The sequence below is a fragment of the Pleurodeles waltl genome, chromosome 10 (genome assembly GCF_031143425.1).
Source record: "Pleurodeles waltl isolate 20211129_DDA chromosome 10, aPleWal1.hap1.20221129, whole genome shotgun sequence".
Taxonomy (NCBI): domain Eukaryota; kingdom Metazoa; phylum Chordata; class Amphibia; order Caudata; family Salamandridae; genus Pleurodeles; species Pleurodeles waltl.
This window is the reverse complement of record NC_090449.1, coordinates 745124544-745144889: the sequence shown is the minus strand read 5'-3', so window position 1 is coordinate 745144889 and position 20346 is coordinate 745124544. Positions and strand designations below refer to the sequence as shown.

Sequence of the window (20346 nt, the reverse complement as noted above, 5' to 3'; positions counted from 1 at the left end):
GAAATACCCAGACAGGGCTATTCCTTTATTTAAGTTCATGGACATTATAAGAAAAGCACAAATGCATTTCGGGGGCTGAGTGTGAGTCAGCTACGATGAGAATGAGGAGTATCGAGCCCGGGTCCAGGCAAACTGTGGGGGATGTTTATTCCGAGCTGTGGATGTAGTGAATGTCTTCCACCAAATCGATGGCCTCAACCCGTACAGCAAGTGGCCTGCCCATTACATATAAGCCCTTTTAACTGCGTCCCGCTCAGCAAGGGGCAGGTAACATGCCGAATACCACAGCCACAGTTGGTAAATCAGGGGCCTGTTGGAGTTTTAACAGGGGTTTTTGCACCAGGCAGCCTTGCAAGTTTAAACATAAGTTTTCCAAATGTGGAGGCCAACATCCAATTACGCAGCTTTTCATGCTGGCTAGCCTCCCTGAGCACAGGAAGGCGACTAGAGGTAAAGAACAGCAGGGCCCTGTTGGTCAAAAGGGCTCCAACGGCAATTCAATTGGAAAGTTTGCTGCCATGGCTAGCACTATATAAAGACAAAGAGACAGCTGTGAGATTAGAGCTGGGTTTTCGGGAGGAATTCCAGTTGGGTTACCAGGGTCCCAGAGGTCGAAGGTGGGTTGATAATTTGCAGTCAGCCAAAGCACCACCTGAAGTTGTGGCAACCAAATTACAGAAAGTTCAGTGAAGGGAGGATTGTAGGTCCATATTACGATTGGCCTTTGCGTGACTTGATCATATCTCCTCTGGCTGTAGCGCAGATGAAGCTGGAAGGGGAATGCAGGTTGAGTCATCATGTGTCTTGGCCAGAGGGTACCTCTGTGAACGATTACATCGCTACGGAGGACATTAGAGTTGTATATGCTTCAGTAGATGAAGCCATCAAGTTGGTCAGGCGCTGTGACCGGGGGACAAAGTTGGCAAAGTGTGACATTAAGTCAGCCTTTGGGTTGTTGCCAAGGCACTTAGGTGAGTTTGGCTTGTTGGGCATGCAGTGTGAGACTGCCATTTACCTCGACAGAGTCCTGCCTGTGGAATGTGCCATTTCTTGTGCCTTATTTGAGGATTTCAGCACCTTTTTCCAGTGGGTCTGTACGAGGTTGAGCAGGCATTGGGAACACTGCTTGGATGACTTCATTTTTGTCGGGAGAGAAGATTCAGGAGAGTGTCACAGAGCTTTGAGACATTTTGAGGTCATGGCAAGTGACCTGTTAGTTCCATTGGCACCAGAGAAGACAGAAGGGCCAGCAGGGTGTTGACTTATTTGGGCACTTAACATGACTGTCAAGAGGGAAGGTTAAAAAGAGTAAGAGTTTCTGGAAGAAGTGATGGGGAGAGAAGATTGGAGCTCAGAAAGATATAGAAGATTTATGGCTTTTGAATTTTGCTTGCACAGTGGGTCGGGTGGGACAGACTTTCTGCCCGAGACTGGGCATGGCTATGTCTGGTGCCAAATTACCCCATCACAGGGTACAGATTTCCATGGCAATAACTGCGGACCTGGGTGTGTGACTCTTTTCTGGATGACTTCAATGGTGCGTCCATGAAGTTTCAGGAGGAGAACACAGTGTCGCTGGTGCATTTTGTTTCTGATCCAGCAGGCGCCCAAGGTTTTGGCTTATTTTGGGATGGATGATGGTGTGCGGAGAGTTGGCCATGACATTGGTTGCAACAAGTTTGGAGCATAGCATTTTTGGAATTCTTCCCTTTGTTGGTGGCATTGGCGGTGTGGGTTGGTGAGATGGCAAACAGGACAGTGATGTTTCACGTGGACAACATGACAGTTGTGGAGTTGGTTAACAGACAGAAAGCACAGCATTTGATGATGCTGAGGTTGTTGCAACTTTTCATGCTGTTATGCTTACAGTCAAATATTGTTTTCAAGGCTATCACATGCCAGGTGTGAACAATGCTATAGCGGATTCATTGTCTCAGTCACAGTGGCACCAATTTCACAGTCTTGCACCCAGAACAGGGGAGAAAAAGACTCCTGTTCCTGCAGACAACTGGGTATGGGGGGGATATAAGAGTGATTAGGCTGATGGAGATGCTATTTGCGGAGTCTACCAGGAGGAGCTATTAGCTGGCTTGGACCGAATTTCAGTCATTTGAAAGGAGGTCGTTGAGTCAGGATCACAGAGACAGGGAAGGACCAGTGATATGTTTTGTTTAGTTTTTGAATGATAAAGGTTTATCGCCCACGACAATTTCGGGCAAGCTGGTAGGTTTGTCATTGTACGGTAAGTTATATTGGGGATCTGACTCAGAAAGGGATGATATTTTGCATAGAATTTCGAAAGGGTGGGGCAAGGAAAGAGTGCAAGGGGCAAGGAGCTGCGTAAAGCCATCATCTTCGATTTGAAGCTTGACATTTTGCTATGTTTATCTGAACGCTGTTATGATAAGTTTGAGGTAGCCTTCTTCAAGTTATGTATGGTTTGAATGTTTTTTGGAATGTTTAGGGTGTCTGAATTGTTGGGGGCAGGATATCAGGCAGGGTAAGGTTTGATGAAGTGTGTTAGAACCAAGACATATGGCTGTGAAAATCCAAGATGGACTAAGTGGGAAGGGGAAAGTGGATATGGCTGCAAGAAGGTGGTCGAGAGGCAGGGTATACGGCGAGTGAATGGCGGATGTTTCAGCTACGGCCAGGCCGCAGATACAAAGTGATATCCAGTCACAAGGGAGGGAACAGGGTCACGCTCTCCAGCTCTTGGTGGTGTTGTGCAGGGCCCTGCAGAATCTGGGACTTAGTCCTGCCAGATATGGGACTCACTCTATGGATTGGAGCAGCAACCAGGGCTGCACATTTGGGATGGAGTTTGGTTCAGATTTGCAGGATTGGTGGGTAGAAATTGAGATGCTGTGAGCGGTATTTGTGAAAATTAATAGAGGCCACTGGCTAGGGGATGGAAGGGTTTTTTTGTAATAAAGGGAGCTAATCCACACTTTTTCCCCATAGGGTGTGTGAGCAGCCCGGAGAGACATCAATCAATCAATCAAGGCATTTATAGAGCGCGCTACTCACCCGTGAGGGTCTCAAGGCGCTAGGGGGGTAGGGGGGGCTTAACTGCTGCTCGAAGAGCCAAGTCTTGAGGCGCTCCCTGAAGGCGAGGTGGTCCTGGGTAGTTCTGAGGTGAACTGGAAGGGAGTTCCATGTCTTGGCTGCCAGGTAGGAGAAGGATTTGCCTCCAGCAGTGGTTCTGCAGATGTGAGGGACGGCGGCGAGAGCAAGGCTGGTTGAGCGGAGTTGGCGGGTGGGCGTGTAGAAAGCGAGGCGACTGTTGAGGTATTCAGGGCCCTTTTTGTGGAGGGCTGTGTGTGCGTGGGTAAGGAGCCTGAAGGTGATCGTTTTGTTGACAGGGAGCCAGTGCAGGTGTTTCAGGTGGGCGGATATGTGGCTGTGGCGTGGTACGTCGAGGATGAGGCGTGCAGAGGCGTTCTGTATGCGCTGAAGACGTTTCTGTAGTTTTGCGGTGGTTCCTGCGTACAGGGTGTTTCCGTTAGTCTAGGCGGCTTGTGACGAGAGTGTGGGTAACTGTTTTTCTGGTGTTGGCGGGGATCCAGTGGAAGATCTTTCGGAGCATGCGAAGGGTGTGGAAGCAAGAAGACGAGACGGCATTGACCTGCTTGGTCATGGTGAGGAGGGGGTCCAGGATGAATCCGAGGTTGGGTGCGTGGTCTGAAGGGGTTGGTGCGGTGCCCAGGGCCGTGGGCCACCAAGAGTCGTCCCAGGCGGACAGGGAGTTTCCGAGGATGAGGACCTCCGTCTTGTCTGAGTTCAGCCTCCGGCGGCTGAGCTTCATCCATTTCGCGACATCTTTCATGAGGCAGTAACGTGGATGTTGGGCCATTGGTTTATTCAGTTGGCAGCTAAATATGCGGGGAAGAGCAGTACGAGATGGGGCAATTTATTACTGTTTTTAGCTATCATGATATCAAAATGAGGTTGTCCGGACGTGCTGGTTATACATTTGAGAGAAAACAATCTGGTCCAATTATCTGGGCTGACACTACTGCAATACATGCAATGGAACTTGGCTTTACTGAAACAGAAATTGGCGGGGACTTGCCTCTTATGGACAGAATTTGTGTCTCGTAGGAAATGGAGGAGAGCGCTCAAACATGTGGCCATCAACAAAGCAAGGAGAAAGCTCAGCCGCGCATTGAGGGTTTTTTGTTTGGCAGAGGACAGTAAGGTGGTGGACCATTGGGGAATCAAAGGAGCCGAAATTGAGCTTTTCTGTTCAGATGGGGGTTCATCTGTCTAATCTAGCCAATGCAAATTATATGTTAGTGCTGAGGGATTTGCTTGGAGAACTGTAGAATGAACGAATTTGAGGCTGAAGGGGTGAATGCTGAGTTGATATGTTGCAGCAGTCAGGAGCTGGGCAGTAAAACATCCTCTGGGGTTTTCCTGGGTGGCGGTAGTTGGGGGGTGGAGAGTCAGATGCAGGTGGATCCACCCCTCACTGTGTGGTGGGGCAAGAAAAGAGCTCAGGCAAAGGAAGATGTTTTGTGTGGGATACCTGGGGCAAGAGAAGGAGGCTGCATTGGAGGATGCTTGAGAATTGAAGTGAGGAAGATGTTGGGAATGGAAGAAGATTATTGTGAGAAAGGTGGAAGGAATGAGTGAAGCAATATGGCAAGAGAGTGGTGGGTTGGAGAAGGGGATCATGTTTAATATGTTTGATGTGATTATACATGTTGAATTGGTTATATGTTTGCAATTCTGTCCTAATAAATGGCATTTTACACATTCACTGGAGTACTGAGTGTGATTGTCTCACGAAGGCCAGAGCAGTGCCTGGTTCCTCTTTCACTTTCCCCAGTTCCTGTAGGTAAGGGGAGGCTTCAAGGAAGATAGAACGAGAGGCATACAGAGAGAAGGCGATCAGAGGGAGAACGGAGAGGAGAGGAGAGAAGAAAGAGACTGGTTTGAAGCAAATAGAGAAACTGCACATGGAGAAGGAGGGAGCAGGGCTAGTTTGAGCATTTTTGCAAGGGCTGTATTTCAATGAGAAAAACATGAAACATGCACCTCCCACATTTAGGTATCAGATAAGAAAACTTTCAAATACAACTTTAGATAGCACTCACCTTGTTTCATAACCTGAACCGAAGACTGAAGGTTCTAACTGTGTTTTCCACTGGAGGGGCTCTCTAAATACGAATGAGGCTTCTTGAACATGTCTAGTACTGAAATTCTCCACGAAAACAATAATATTGCTTAGAATAGATTCATTAAGAGGGGTTATTTCCAGCCTGCCAGTTCCAGAACCTGCAGAAGTCCATTGAGCCGCTCTTGTCAGTGCCACTCCCATGGTATCAAATAAAAAAAATGGCAAATTCAGACCCAAAACCTGTTGAGAGATCAGAAAAAAGTGTACCATATTTGTCATGGTTAAATTCTAAACATATAAATAGAGAAATCATATATTACTTTCAATCTCACATAAACTAGTTTCATGTCATACATTGTTTTGGCCTATAAGGGTGTGAAATTAGAAATTCACTGCAAAGTTGATAAACTTGTCCACTTAACTGGCAAACAAAACTCACAGCAAAAATATCGAGGAAGAGCAACAACGTGATTCTTCACAAGTGGCTCAGGGACTGATAAACGATAAAAAAATCTCTTAAGAATTTACCTTAGTGTGAAAAACAGAATTAACCATGCATTAATTTTTTTTAAAGCAAGGTGTAAATACTGAGCTATATATAGTCTTAAACTCCAAATATACTTCTGAATGTTGCCAGCATTTACTTTTGTTACTAGTGCCCTTTCTACCATCCAAGGTGTGGGCTGTAGCTAAAAAGAAATCGTTTTCATGGAAAACCACCCGCCTACTGTATTCATGTACTGTCACTACAGAGACATCAAAGGAGATGTACCTTGTGAAAGAGGCGTAGGATTTTGATTCATACATTTGCTTACAAGTGTATCTGATGTATAGGTTGCTAACTTAGATGACAAGGAATAGGTTGCAGTGGGGCACCAGGTAGCATGACCCGTCTGGTTGTCCTCAGCAACTTGAGGATTTCTTCCATAAACTCTGTCAATAATCTCAGACAAGCTCAGAGTTCGTATGAAATGAGGGATTGTACAACTATCACTCTCCTGCATCCCTCCTCAATCTTCCACCCATTTCTCCACTATTGTACTCTGAAGGTAAATATTTTTATTAGAGTTATGAGCCAGAAACAGACTGTTCATGGAGTGTTCTTAGGTGCAAACTAAGAATTGCACTGGGACAATGGACAAAGGCCAGGGAAATTCGGACACAGTGTGATCTCAGCTCAGGAAATTCCAAACAAAGAACACAGATACAAGGGCAAACAATGGATTAGCAATGTAAATATCATGCCTGTATTTTGTACTTGTTAGTTATATCTTTCAGTACTAGTTACAGGTACGTCTCCTTAAACAGTTACACAACTGGAACAACTAATTCAAACAACAATTGCCACTTGTCACAGCTAAGTTAGCTATATTGTCTTTATTGATCTCAGAACCTTCATAACTGCTGGGTACCACATTTGTATACAAAATGATACTGCTTTCTACCAATAAATACATGCGAGAAACAAGATGAAAAGTAGAGATCGATCTACATTATTCATAGTTTGGACCTGTATGAGAAGCACACTCTGGAATAAATACTCAATACATCAGTAGTTATGAACATCAACATCAACTACTCTGAACCGCAATCGTCCTTAAAAGACCTTTTGCTGACAAAGCGATCAATCAAGAGACTCCAGAAATGCAAGCCAATCAATTATATAGCTAACATGCCTGGATGACTCACAGTCATAACGCAGATAATGGTCTAACAGGTTAGGCAGAAAGATTGCACGAATGTATCCGCCCACGTATAAAACACCTACTCAGAGAAACTTTCAACCAACAACTCACATCTTCAAGCACACATACAAGAGGCAAGGAAAGTTGCTTAATTTAAGCATGGAGCCTCATCATTTGGTGAGGTCACTGTGACAGACAAGAACATAACTAAAGCACCAAGAAACTAAGAAATTGGAAAATTCTACACTATAAAATCCTTAAACAGTGAAGATCGCAGCATAGTATGTAAAAGTGCAGGAAAGTTTAACTCTAACATCAGAACATGCTTTTATTTAAAGCATGAGGAATATGTATTACTTTCTCCCAACAGGAATGCCAGAAAAAGTGAGTGAGATATTTTCAATAACTGCTGCCATGGAACAATACTAGTAAGGAAGAGATGCATGGCGGTGGCAGCAGCTTAAAGAGCTCCCGAGCCGAGGGGCCCCAAAACTGCAGAGTCCTGGTGTGCATCAGGGTGTAAAATCCTGGCGGGTTGGTGCTGAGAAACCCAGCAGCACATAGCGACCTCCGTAAGAGGGGCGGAGCCGAGCCAGCATGACGAGACGAGGAGACCAAGTGAGCAGGACTGGTTGCAACACTCTGGGTGGAAAAGCCCACAAGGAGTCAGAGGGAGCTGTGGAGGAGCGCAAGCAAGAGCAGCTCACCTCTAACCCGAAGATCCCAGGAGGAGATAGGTTTGGAGGGGGGGGAGGAAGGAGGGAAGAGATCGGCTGGCAGGACTGGCGCTGGGGGCCTGAGGCCGCATAGCTGAGGAAGATGGAGGGAGCCGCGTGGGCCTTACCTAGATGAGGCAGCGCGGCTCCAGAGCTGACCCCCGCACCCCAACCGGCATGATGGCACGAACCCGCAGCAAAACCCAGCAGCACGTGGCAACATCTGCAGGAGGTGTGGCGCAGAGCCAGCGCGGCCAGACGGAGAGAGAGGCAGTGGCCGGAGCAGCGCATAATGGTAGACGCTGGTGCCCCGACCAGGCCAGAGACTGAGTGAGTGGGATGGGCGTGCCACCCCGGGTGGAGAAGCCCCATGGGGAGCCGAGGTGAGCTGCATAGGAGCGCAAGCAGGAGCAGCACACCCCTAATTCGAGGTTCTCAGGAGGAAATGAGATTGGAGGGATAGACAGTATAGAGAGAGGAGATCGGCCGGCGGGACAGGTGCTGGGGGCCTGGGGCTGCGCGATCAAGGGCCTCAGAGGGAGCTCTGCTGGCTCTACCTGAGGGAGATGGCACAGCTCCAGAGCTGACCCCAGCACCCCAACTGTGCGCAGAGAAGGAGCCCGGCAAAGATGGGATGAAGGAGGCCCCCGCACCGCGCTGCAGGGATTGGCACAGCCCTACGTGTGGACACTTGCTGGCAGCTGAACGGAGGCCTTGATAGGGCGGCTCCAAAGAGGTGGGGGAGGGGAAATATAGACCAGACGAACAAGTTACTTACCTTCAGTAACGCTTTTTCTGGTGGATACACTGACTACCTGTGGATTCCTCACCTTATGAATTCGATCCCTGCGCCAGCATCCAACGGAAAGTCTTCTTCCTAGCTGTCTACGTCGACGAGGACGTCATAATGGCACGGCTCCACGTGACTCCGTCTGACGTCAGCGTGCCAATAAGAGGTCCCCGTTGGCGTACTAACGTCAGTTTCACCTCACTTTTTTCGTGCCTCGAAAGCAAATAGGAGTAAACCGACCATGAAAATTTATAAATAATATAGAAAGATATACACACACAAAAACCTTGATCATTTAAATAATCCTTTCTTATTGAAAGCTGGGATACATACATATACAAAATAAATAGAGAAATATCACTATATACATATAAATATACATATATATATATATATATATATATATATATATATATATATACGCTTTCATTTATATAAATATAAAGCTAAATACTGCAAGATAAGAGTGTAACCAGGTAGGCAACGGGGAGGCGGGAGGGACCGTGAGGAATCCACAGGTAGTCAGTGTATCCACCAGAAAAAGCGTTACCGAAGGTAAGTAACTTGTTCTTCTGATGGATACAACTACCTGTGGATTCCTCACCTTATGAATAGAGTCCCAAGCAGTACCGCACTCGGTGGTGGGTGCCCACCTGATTACACTAAGAAATCTTGCAATACCGAGCGAGCAAAGTGACCGTCCCTCCTCATCTCGGAGTCTAAACAGTAATGTTTCACGAAAGTATGGAGGGACGCCCAAGTTGCCGCTTTACATATGTCTACCAATGGAACTCCCCTCGACAGAGCCGAGGATGCAGATTTAGCTCTAGTAGAGTGGGCCCTGATACCTTCAGGAGGGGCCTTTTTTGCCAAAGAGTAACAGATCTTGATACACAAGATGACCCACCTGGAGAGTGTCCTTTTCTGTACAGCTCTGCCTTTCTGTTGACCAGCATACCCAACAAATAGTTGCTCATCCAAACGAAAGTCTTTAGTTCTTTCGAGATAAAATCTCAGGGCCCTCCTAGGATCCAACCTATGGAGTCTCTCTTCTTCTTTAGACGGGTGGGGAGGAGGGTAAAAAGCAGGAAGAGTGATATTCTGCCCTAAATGAAAAGGGGTGACAACCTTCGGCAGAAAAGCAGCCCTGGTTTTTAGAACCACTTTATCAGGGAAAAACACAGTGAAAGGAGGCTTAACGGAGAGCGCCTGATGCTCACCAATCCTTCTAGCAGAAGTAATCGCGATCAAGAAAACAGTCTTGAAGGCTAAATATCTCAATGAACATGAATGCATGGGCTCGAAAGGCGAACCCATTAAAAATGTTAAAACAAGATTTAGGAGGAGGAAATCTATTCACCAAACCCTTAAGGAACCTATGTACAATGGGGGACTTGAATAAAGATGGCCGATCCGGAAGGCAAAGAAACGCTGACAGAGCTGCCAAATAACCCTTAACTGTAGCTATAGCACAGCCGTTCTTCGCCAAACTGAGAACAAACAAAAGTACATCTGAAAGATGGGCCTTTAAAAGGATCTTTTTGGTTCTCTCCACACCACAACACAAATTTTGCCCACTTTCCGGCATAAATAGACTTAGTGGAGTGTCGCCTGGACGATAGTATAACATCCACTACATCCGGTGGGAGAGAAAAAGAACTCAGGTTGCCCCGTTCAATCTCCAGGCATGAAGGTGCAGGCTCTGGAGGTGGGGGTGTAGAACCTGCCCCTGCGATTGAGAGAGGAGATCTGCCCTGAGCGGGAGACGGAGCGGAGGGCACTGAGAGAGTTCAAGTAGGTCTGTATACAATACCCTTCTCGGCCAGTCCGGGGCCACCAATATGATTTGGGCCCGGTCTTGACGAACCTTCCTCAAAACCCGAGGAATCAAGGGTACGGGGGGAAACGCGTAAAGGAACTGGCCGTTCCAGGACATCTGAAACGCATCCCCCAATGCCCCTTGCATCGGATACTGGAGGCTGCCAAATAACGGGCAATGCGCGTTCTCCCGAGTGGCAAATAAATCCACCTGAGGAGTACCCCACATCTCGAAGATGTGGAGGACTACATCCGGATGGAGACGCCACTCGTAATCTAATGAGAAGTGACGACTGAGAACGTCCGCACGTACATTCAACACTCCGGCCAAATGATTTGCTATCAAGCAAATCTGATGGTCCTGAGCCCAGGACCAGAGTCGTAGGGCTTCTCGGCAAAGAAGATACGACCCCACTCCTCCTTGCTTGTTTATATACCACATCGCGGTAGTGTTGTCCGTCAGGATCTGAACTGACTGACCGCAAAGGGAAGGGAGGAAGGCCTTGAGCGCCAAACGTACAGCCCGCAATTCCAACAGATTGATATGCAACATCTGTTCCACTGGAGACCAACGACCCTTGATATCCAGGTCCCCCAGATGAGCTCCCCACCCTAGAGTGGAAGCATCCGATATCACTGTGGCCACTGGAGGTGATAGTGAAAACGGTTTCCCTTGGGAAAGGTTGCCGTCCACTGACCACCAATGAAGATCCGCTACAGCGTCTCTGGAGATCTTTATTGAATCCCTGAGATCCCCTTTGTGCTGGAACCACTGTCTGCGGAGACACCACTGAAGAGCCCTCATATGCCAGCGAGCATGAGTGACCAACAGAATGCAAGAAGCAAACAGACCTAGCAGGCGTAAGACTTTGAGGACTGGAACTGCCGCTCCTCTTTGAAACAAAGGAATCAGTGCCTGAATGTCCCACACCCGCTGAGGAGGGAGGTAGGCCCGAAACCTTGTTGTGTCCAATACTGCCCCTATGAACAGGAGGCGTTGAGAGGGCTCCAGGTGAGATTTGGGTACGTTCACTGAAAAACCCAGATCGAACAACAACTGCGTTGTCATTCGCAGATGAGACAACACAATCTCTGGAGACTTGGCTTTGATCAACCAATCGTCCAGGTAGGGAAAACCCGCTACCTCCCTCTTTTTGAGATGTGCTGCAACAACTGCCATCACCTTTGTGAAGACCCGGGGTGCTGAAGTAAGACCAAACGGTAGGACCTCAAACTGGTAATGCTGCGATCCGACCACAAAACGGAGATACTTCCTGTGCGACTTGACTATGGGAACATGAAAGTACGCGTCCTGCAAATCGACAGACTCCAGTCTCCTTCGTTCAACGCCAATAGCACCTGCGCTAGGGTCAGCATTTTGAATTTTTCCTGTTTGAGGAACAAATTCAAAATCCTCAAGTCTAGGATCGGCCTTAGACGACCGTCCACCTCGGGAATCAGGAAATACCTTGAATAACACCCCTGACCCCTTTCCTGCAACGGTACCAACTCTATAGCACCCTTTGCCAACATGACTACAACCTCCTGTTGCAACAACAGAAGATGTTCTTCTGAACAAAAGGAGGGACGGGGAGGGAAGGGAGGAGGAAACTCCTGAAAGGGGAGAGCATAGCCCTTTTCCACAATTCCTAGCACCCACAAGTCTGTTGTAATTGACCTCCATTGCTGCAGAAAAAGACTCAATCTTCCTCCTACAGGAGAAGTGTGACTGATAAAGTGGGGAAAACTAGGGCTGCTTCTGCTGCTGTCCACCGAGGAGGATGAAGAAGAAGAAAGCTGCTGGGGTGGACCTCTAGCCCTGCCCCTACATCGCCCCCTGAAGGCACGATAGGGCGGGTTGGCAGGTTGTTGGGCATACGATTGAGACCTACGAAAGGCAGAGCGTCTAGCAAACCCTCGAAACCTACGAAAAGGCCTGTACATAGTAGCAGAAGGGGTCTGCAAACCCAGGGACTTAGCTGTAGCCCGACAGTCCTTAAACCGTTCAAGGGCAGAATCTGCCTTGTCCCCAACCAGCTTTTCCCCATCAAATGGAAGGTCCATTAACGTGGACTGTACATCCGACGAGAAACCCGAAGACCTTAGCCGGCATGCCTTCTCGTAGCCACCGATGTTCCCATGGCCCTGGCTATAGAATCCGTAGTATCCAGGCCAGATTGAATAATCTGCTGTGCAGCAGCTTGCGCGTCCAAGAAAAAGGCCCCAAAAGATTTCCGCACTTCCTGTGGCAGATCTTTTGCCATCTCTTTCGCAGAGTCCATCAGGGCATGAATGTATCTGCCTAGCACACAAGTGGAATTGGTAGCTTTCACGGCCATGCTACAAGAAGAGAAAATTTTCTTTGAGGATTGCTCCATCCTCTTGGATTCTCTGTCTGTTGGAACAACAGGGAATGTACCAGGGGCAGATTTTGCAGAACAGGATGCCTGAACCACCAAACTCTCCGGAGTCGGGTGACGAGATAGGAATGATGGATCTCCTGGGGCACTCCTATGCCTTCTCGCCACTGCCCTGTTCACCGCAGGAGATGTCACCGGCTTTCTCCACAGGTCCATAATAGGCTCAGTCAACGCCTCATTAAAAGGCAACAAGGGGTCAGCACGGGATGAAGAACCTCCGTGAGCAAGTAAGTCTTGACTTCTGCCGAGGACAAAGGCAAATCTAGATAGTCAGCCGCCTTCCTCACCACAGCATGGAAAGAGGAGGCCTCCTCAGTAAACTCCCCCGGAGAAGCAATGTCCGACTCCGGGGAAGTATCGGAGCCACTTGCAGTGGCAAGTCCTTGAAAATCATCAGAAGGCTCTATCTCACCTTCCTCAAGCCTCCTGTACTCCTCTTCCTCCAAAAGCCTCAACGCCTTCCTCCGAGATCTTAAATGGGTCTCCAGAGCCGGCGTCGACAAGGACTCCATCGACGCCGATGACCTCAAACCTTGAGTTGGTTCCAGAAGACCCCCAGATTCAACCGGCGCCGATCTGAAGTCGGCCGATGACCTCCTCGACGCCGAATGCGCAGAAGGAGATGGAGCCGGTCTGGATGAGGCCACCAAAGACGCCGGATGGCGGGGAGAAGGAGTCGGACGAGAAGCCGACGGATCCATAGTCCCAGACGAAGGACTCCTGCCAGGGGAAACCCCTGGTGCCGGACCACCAGGCTCTGAAGGGCAGAAGGGCAGGAATGGAGCAGCCCTGTACGACGCCGGCGAGCCCAAATTGAATGCCAATGGCCCGTGGGACCCGCTGGTGCACCAGCAGGGGCCATGGCTTGAAACACAGCATACATCGCATTCAAAAATGCGGCCAGATCCGTCCCTGGAATCAGGGAACGCTGGGTACTGCTGTGTAGACGTCTGGGGAACATCAGGATCCCTCAGCGCCGGTGAGAAACGAGGACTATCTTGAGTGACCTCATAGACTGAAGGCGCCGGTGACAACCTCGGACTCTCCGGCTGAGGCGTGACCGTAGGACTCATCTCCCACGTCTTCTGGCGCCGTGACGAACGAGACCTCGACCTCGAACGACTCCTCGATCGGCTCCGCTCCGAACGGCGCCGAGAGTCATGATGACGCCGCTTCTTATGTTTTTTGGGAGAAGCATGGGAAGAAACCTTCTTGTGTTCCTTCTTCTTTGCCTTGGCCAAGAAGAGCTTCGCTTCTCGTTCCTTCAGAGCTTTCGGATTCATGCTCTGGCACGAAGAACAGCCTTCCACATCATGCTCAGAGCTCAAACACCAAATACAATCTGAATGGGGGTCGGTCACTGACATCCGACCCCCGCATTCCCTACACGGCTTAAAACCGGACTTCTTCGGAGGCGACATTGTAACTTCACAAGATCGCTACAGTAACCAACGGGCCAGGAAGAAAACCGTTGAAGTCGAATGCACGGAAAAAGGAAAAACTGACGTTAGTACGCCGATGGGGACCTCTTATTGGCACGCTGACTTCAGACTGAGTCACGTGGAGCCGTGCCATTATGACGTCCTCGTCGACATAGACAGCTAGGAAGAAGACTTTCCGTCGGATGCTGGTGCAGGGATCGAATTCATAAGGTGAGGAATCCACAGGTAGTTGTATCCATCAGAAGCAAAACAGCAGTGGTGGACAAACCAGACGACAGTGTCCCAACACGGCAAACGAGCGACCTGAGGCTGTGGGGCAACGCTGAGCATCCTGGAGGGAGGAGGCGGGGAAGTGACTGGGGGCTCCCTCAGAGAACTACTGAGGCCAGAACTGATCGAAGGGTTGAACGGTTGGGCTGTGGCGGGTGGCTCCTTCCTGCGCAGGGAGTGCAGGACTGTCTACTGCCCACCCCCCAGTGGAACCAGGTGCACTGCCAGCACCATTGCACCCCCTCCATCTCCAATTAATCCTAGAAATGATCAAGGAGTGAATCTGCGGTGGGGAGGGCACAAAGGTGGACCCACTGCCTAAGGGCGCTGCTGAAGGGACACTTCAACGGAACTGGGCCCAGTGACACGACCACGGACCCAGGGGCTGCCGAGAGGCAGGAGTAAGCATGGGTAAATCCGCAAGGAAGAAAGACACGATCTCCCTGCTCATCAAGGAACCCGGAGTGGATGAAGCGGTACAGCAAGGCCCAACGCTGCGGGATGTCATCAAAGCTATAACAGCGAAGAGAGAGGCCTTGGAGACTAAAATAGATACACTGGGGTGGGTCTGAGCCTGCTGAGAAATGATCACTGTAGATTGATTGAGCACGTTGCCTCGATAGAAAGAGAGGTGGCAGGGCTGCCCCCGTGGTTGCAGAACTTACAACCCACCTGACAGCTATGGAAACGAAAGTAAAGACCAAAGAGATGCGGGATGAAGATGCAGAGAACAGGTCCGGCTGCAATAATATTCTCTTAGGAGGGTTACCAGAACGAATAGAGGAGAACAATACGCTCACATTTCTAGAAAAATGTTTCTGATGGATACAACTACCTGTGGATTCCTCACCTTATGAATTCGATCCTTGCGCCAGCATCCGACAGAAAGTCTTCTTCCTAGCTATCTACGTCGACGAGGACGTCATAATGGCACGGCTCCGCGTGACTCCGTCTGACGTCAACGTGCCAATAAGAGGTCCTCGTCGGCGTACTGACGTCAGTTTTTCCTTTTTCAGTGCTTCAACGCCAACGGTTTTTCTTCCTGGCCCGTTGGTAACTGTAACGATTTCTCGAAGTTACAATGTCGCCTCCGAAGAAGTCCGGTTTTAAGCCATGTAGGGAATGCGGGGGTCGGATGTCAGTGACCAACCCCCATTCGGACTGTATTTGGTGTTTAAGCTCCGAACATGATGTGGAAGGTTGTTCTTCGTGCCAGAGCATGAATCCGAAAGCTCTGAAAGAACGCAAGGCGAAGCTCTTCTTAGCCAAGGCAAAGAAGAGGGAACACAAGAAGGTTTCCACCTGTGTGCTAGGCAGATACATCCATGCCCTAATGGACTCTGCTAAGGAGATGGCAAAAGATCTGCCACAGGAGATGCAAAAATGTTTTGGGTCCCTTTTCTTGGATGCACAAGCTGCTGCACAGCAGATTATACAATCTGGCTTGGATACCACGGATTCTATTGCCAGGGCCAAGGGAACATCGGTGGCTACTAGAAGGCATGCCTGGTTAAGATCTTCGGGTTTCTCATCTGATGTACAATCCACTTTAATGGACCTTCCGTTTGATGGGGAAAAGCTGTTTGGGGACAAGCCAGACTCTGCCCTTGAACGGTTTAAGGACTGTCGGGCTACAGCTAAATCCCTGGGTTTGCAGGCCCCTTCTACTACATCGTACAGACCTTTTCGTAGGTTTCGAGGATTTGTTAGAGGCTCTGACTTTCGAAGGTCTCAATCTTATGCCCAGCAACCTGCCAATCCGCCCTATCGTGCCTTCAGAGGGCGGGGTAGGGCTAGAGGTCCAGCCCAGCAGCTCTCTTCTTCTTCTTCATCCTCCTCTGGTGGACAACAGCAGAAGCAGCCCTAGTTTTCCCCACTTTATCAGTCATACTTCTCCTGTAGGGGGAAGACTGAGTCTTTTTCTACAACAATGGAGGTCAATTACAACAGACTCGTGGGTGCTAGGAATTGTGGAAAAGGGCTATGCTCTCCCCTTTCAGGAGTTTCCTCCTCTTTTCCCCCCCGTCCCTCCTTTTGTTCAGAAGACCATCTTCTGTTGTTGCAACAGGAGGTTGTAACCATGTTGGCAAAGGGCGCTATAGAGTTGGTACCGTTGCAGGAAAGGGGTCAGGGGTGTTATTCAAGATATTTCCTGATTTCCAAGGTGGACGGTCGGTTGCGGCCGATCCTAGACTTGAGGATTTTGAATTTGTTCCTCAAGCAGGAAAAATTCGAAATGCTGACCCTAGCGCAGGTGCGATTGGCGTTGAACGAAGGAGACTGGATGGTGTCTGTCGACTTGCAGGACGCGTACTTTCATGTTCCCATAATCGAGTCGCACAGGAAGTATCTCCGTTTTGTGGTCGGATCGCAACATTACCAGTTTGCGGTCCTTCCGTTTGGTCTTACTTCAGCACCCCGGGTCTTCACAAAGGTGATGGCAGTTTTTGCAGCACATCTCAGAAAGAGGGAGGTAGCGGTTTTTCCCTACCTGGACGATTGGTTGATCAAAGCCAAGTCTCCAGAGATTGTGTTGTCTCATCTGCGAATGACAACACAGTTGTTGTTCAATCTGGGCTTTTCGGGGAACGTACCCAAATCTCACCTGGAGCCCTCTCAATGCCTCCTGTTCATAGGGGCAGTACTGGACACGACAAAGTTTCGGGCCTACCCCTTCGCCTCAGGGGGTACGGGACATTCAGGTGCTGATTCCTTTGTTTCAAAGTGGAGCGGCAGTTCCAGTCCTCAAGGTCTTACACCTGCTAGGTCTGTTTGCTTCTTGCATTCTGTTGGTCACTCATGCTCGCTGGCATATGAGGGCTCTTCAGTGGTGCCTCCGCAGATAGTGGTTCCAGCACAAGGGGGATCTCAGGGATTCAATAAAGATCTCCAGGGACGCTGTAGCGGATCTTCTTTGGTGGGTAGAGGACGGCAACCTTTCCCAAGGAAAACCGTTTTCACTACCTCCTCCAGTGGCCACAGTGATTTCGGATGCTTCCACTCTAGGGTGGGGAGCTCATCTGGGGGACCTGGAGATCAAGGGTCGTTGGTCTCCAGCGGAACAGATGTTACATATCAATCTGTTGGAATTGCGGGCGGTACGTTTGGCGCTCAAGGCCTTCCTCCCTTCCCTTCGCGGTCAGTCAGTTCAGATCCGGACAGACAACACTACTGCGATGTGGTATATAAACAACGAGGGAGGAGTGGGGTCGTATCTTCTTTGCCGAGAAGCCCTCTGGTCCTGGGCTCAGGACCATCAGATTTGCTTGATGGCAAGTCATTTGGCCGGAGTGTTGAATGTACGTGCGGACGTTCTCAGTCGTCACTTCTCATTAGATCACGAGTGGCGTCTCCATCCGGATCTGGTCCTCCACATCTTCAAGATGTGGGGCACTCCTCAGGTGGATTCATTTGCCAATCGGGAGAACGCGCATTGCCCATTATTCGGCAGCCTCCAGTATCCGTTGCAAGGGGCGTTGGGGGACGCGTTTCAGATGTCCTGGGGTGGCCAGTTGCTTTACACGTTTCCCCCCATGCCCTTGATTCCTCAGGTTTTGAGGAAGGTTCGTCAAGACCGGGCCCAAGTCATATTGGTAGCACCGGACTGGCAGAGAAGGGTATGGTATACAGACCTACTTCAACTCTCTCAGTGCCCTCCGCTCCGTCTCCCGCTCAGGGCAGATCTCCTCTCTCAATCGCAGGGGCAGGTTTTACACCCCCACCTCCAGAGCCTGCACCTTCATGCCTGGAGATTGAATGGAGCAACCTGAGTTCCTTTTCTCTCCCACCGGATGGAGTGGATGTTATACTATCGTCCAGGCGACACTCCACTAAATCTATTTATGCCGGAAGGTGGGCTAAATTTGTGCTGTGGTGTGGGGAGAATCAAAAAGATCCTTTAAAGGCCCATCTTTCAGATGTACTTTTGTTTGTTCTTAGTTTGGCGAAGAAAGGCTGTGCTATAGCTACAGTTAAGGGTTATTTGGCAGCTCTGTCGTCGTTTCTTTGCCTTCCGGACCAGCCATCTTTATTCAAGTCTCCCATTGTACATAGGTTTCTTAAGGGTTTGGTGAATAGCTTTCCTCCTACTCCTTTTCACATGCCTCAGTGGGACTTAAATCTTGTTTTAACATTCTAAATGGGTTCGCCTTTCGAGCCCATGCATTCATGTCCATTGAGATATTTAGCATTCAAGACTGTTTTCTTAATCGCAATTACTTCTGCCAGAAGGGTTGGAGAGCTTCAGGCACTTTCCGTTAAGCCTCCTTTCACTATGTTTTTCCCTGATAAAGTGGTTCTAAAAACCAGGGCTGCTTTTCTACCGAAAGTTGTCACCCCTTTTCATATAGGGCAAAATATCACTCTTCCTGCTTTTTATCCTCCTCCCCACCCGTCTAAAGAAGCAGAGAGACTCCATAGGTTGGACCCTAAGAGGGCCCTGAGTTTTTACCTCGAAAGAACTAAGGACTTTCGTTTAGATGAGCAACTGTTTGTTGGATATGCTGGTCAGCAAAAGGGCAGAGCGTTCCAGAAAAGGACACTCTCCAGGTGGGTCATCTTGTGTATCAAGATCTGTTACTCTTTGGCAAAAAAGGTCCCTCCTGAAGGTATCAGGGCCCACTCTACTAGAGCTAAATCTGCATCCTCGGCTCTGGCGAGGGGAGTTCCATTGATAGATATATGTAAAGCAGCAACTTGGGTGTCCCTCCATACTTTCGTAAAACATTACTGTTTAGACTCTGAGATGAGGAGGGACGGTCATTTTGCTCGCTCAGTGTTGCAGGATTTCTTAGTGTAATCAGGCAGGCACCCACCACCGAGTGCGGTACTGTTTGGGACTCTATTCATAAGGTGAGGAATCCACAGGTAGTTGTATCCATCAGAAGAACAAGTTACTTACCTTCGGTAACGCTTTTTCTGGTGGATACACTAACTACCTGTGGATTCCTCACGGTCCCTCCCGCCTCCCCGTTGCCTTCCTGATTACACGGTTCTCTTGCAGTCTTTGGTTGAATGTTTATTCTTATATTTATATGTATATTTATATGTATATAGTGATATTTCTCTATATATTTTTGTATATTCATGTATTTAAGCTCTCAATAAGAATGGATGATTTAAATGGACAAAGTTTTTGGGTGTGTATATCTTTCTATATTAATTATCAATTTTCATGGTCGGTTTACTCCTGTTTGCTTTAAGAGCACGAAAAAAATGAGGTGAAACTGACGTCAGTACGCCGACGAGGACCTCTTATTGGCACGTTGACATCAGACAGAGTCACGCGGAGCCGTGCCATTATGACATCCTCGTCGACGTAGACAGCTAGGAAGAAGACTTTCCGTCGGATGCTGGTGCAAGGATCGAATTCATAAGGTGAGGAATCCACAGGTAGTCAGTGTATCCACCAGAAAAAGCGTTACCGAAGGTAAGTAACTTGTTCGTTAGGTCCCAGTTCCCGTGGTAGGGCTTATCGCTGTTTGTCTCCCTGGAACGCACACATAGGGTGCCGAGAAGGCCACCCTGTCAAGACCCCCACTACAATCTGTGATGGCAAAATTGTTGTTTTACAAGGACCGAGATCATATAGTGGACCAGGTCCAGCGGAAAGAGGCGATAACGGTGGACAACATCAGAGTAAATATATACCCTGACTTTTCCTGTGAAGTGCAAAAACTATGAGCTACTTTCACTGAAGCCAAAAGATGGCTCCACCAGTGGGGATGACTTATAGCATGCTATTTCCAGCACGGCTCAGGGTGGTGATGGCTGAGGGAGCCCTATTTTTCACTATCCTACAGGAGCTTTGGCACTGGATAGATAACCATCTACAACCTGAACCCAGCCGGGGGAGTGGGGAGCGTTCTCTGGCGAGAACCAAGCAAAGAAGAAGGACCTACCTGCGGGAGGGGGCTCCCTCAGGAGCGGACTCTCATGATGAAAAGAGGAGAGCAGTCGAGGCAGTAGCAAACATGAGACACTCAGGAAACAGGTTCCCCACAGGGACAGAGACCAGTGGTGCGGAAGGCTCTGACTCAGACATGGCCTCCAGCAGGTCGAATACATACACCATGATACTC

At 49.0% G+C, this 20346-nt stretch overlaps 1 protein-coding gene across 2 annotated transcripts in view; it reads right to left on the bottom strand.

Annotated features, from left to right (window-relative positions):
• ODAD2 (outer dynein arm docking complex subunit 2) overlaps positions 1–20346 on the bottom strand; it is an 827935-nt gene that overhangs the window by 760411 nt on the left and 47178 nt on the right. For both annotated transcript variants that reach the window (XM_069211313.1, XM_069211314.1), the window contains exon 2: positions 5103–5365. In XM_069211313.1, the coding sequence (XP_069067414.1) occupies positions 5103–5326 (224 nt within the window). In that variant the 5' untranslated portion in view covers positions 5327–5365. The remainder of the gene's footprint in view (positions 1–5102; positions 5366–20346) is intronic.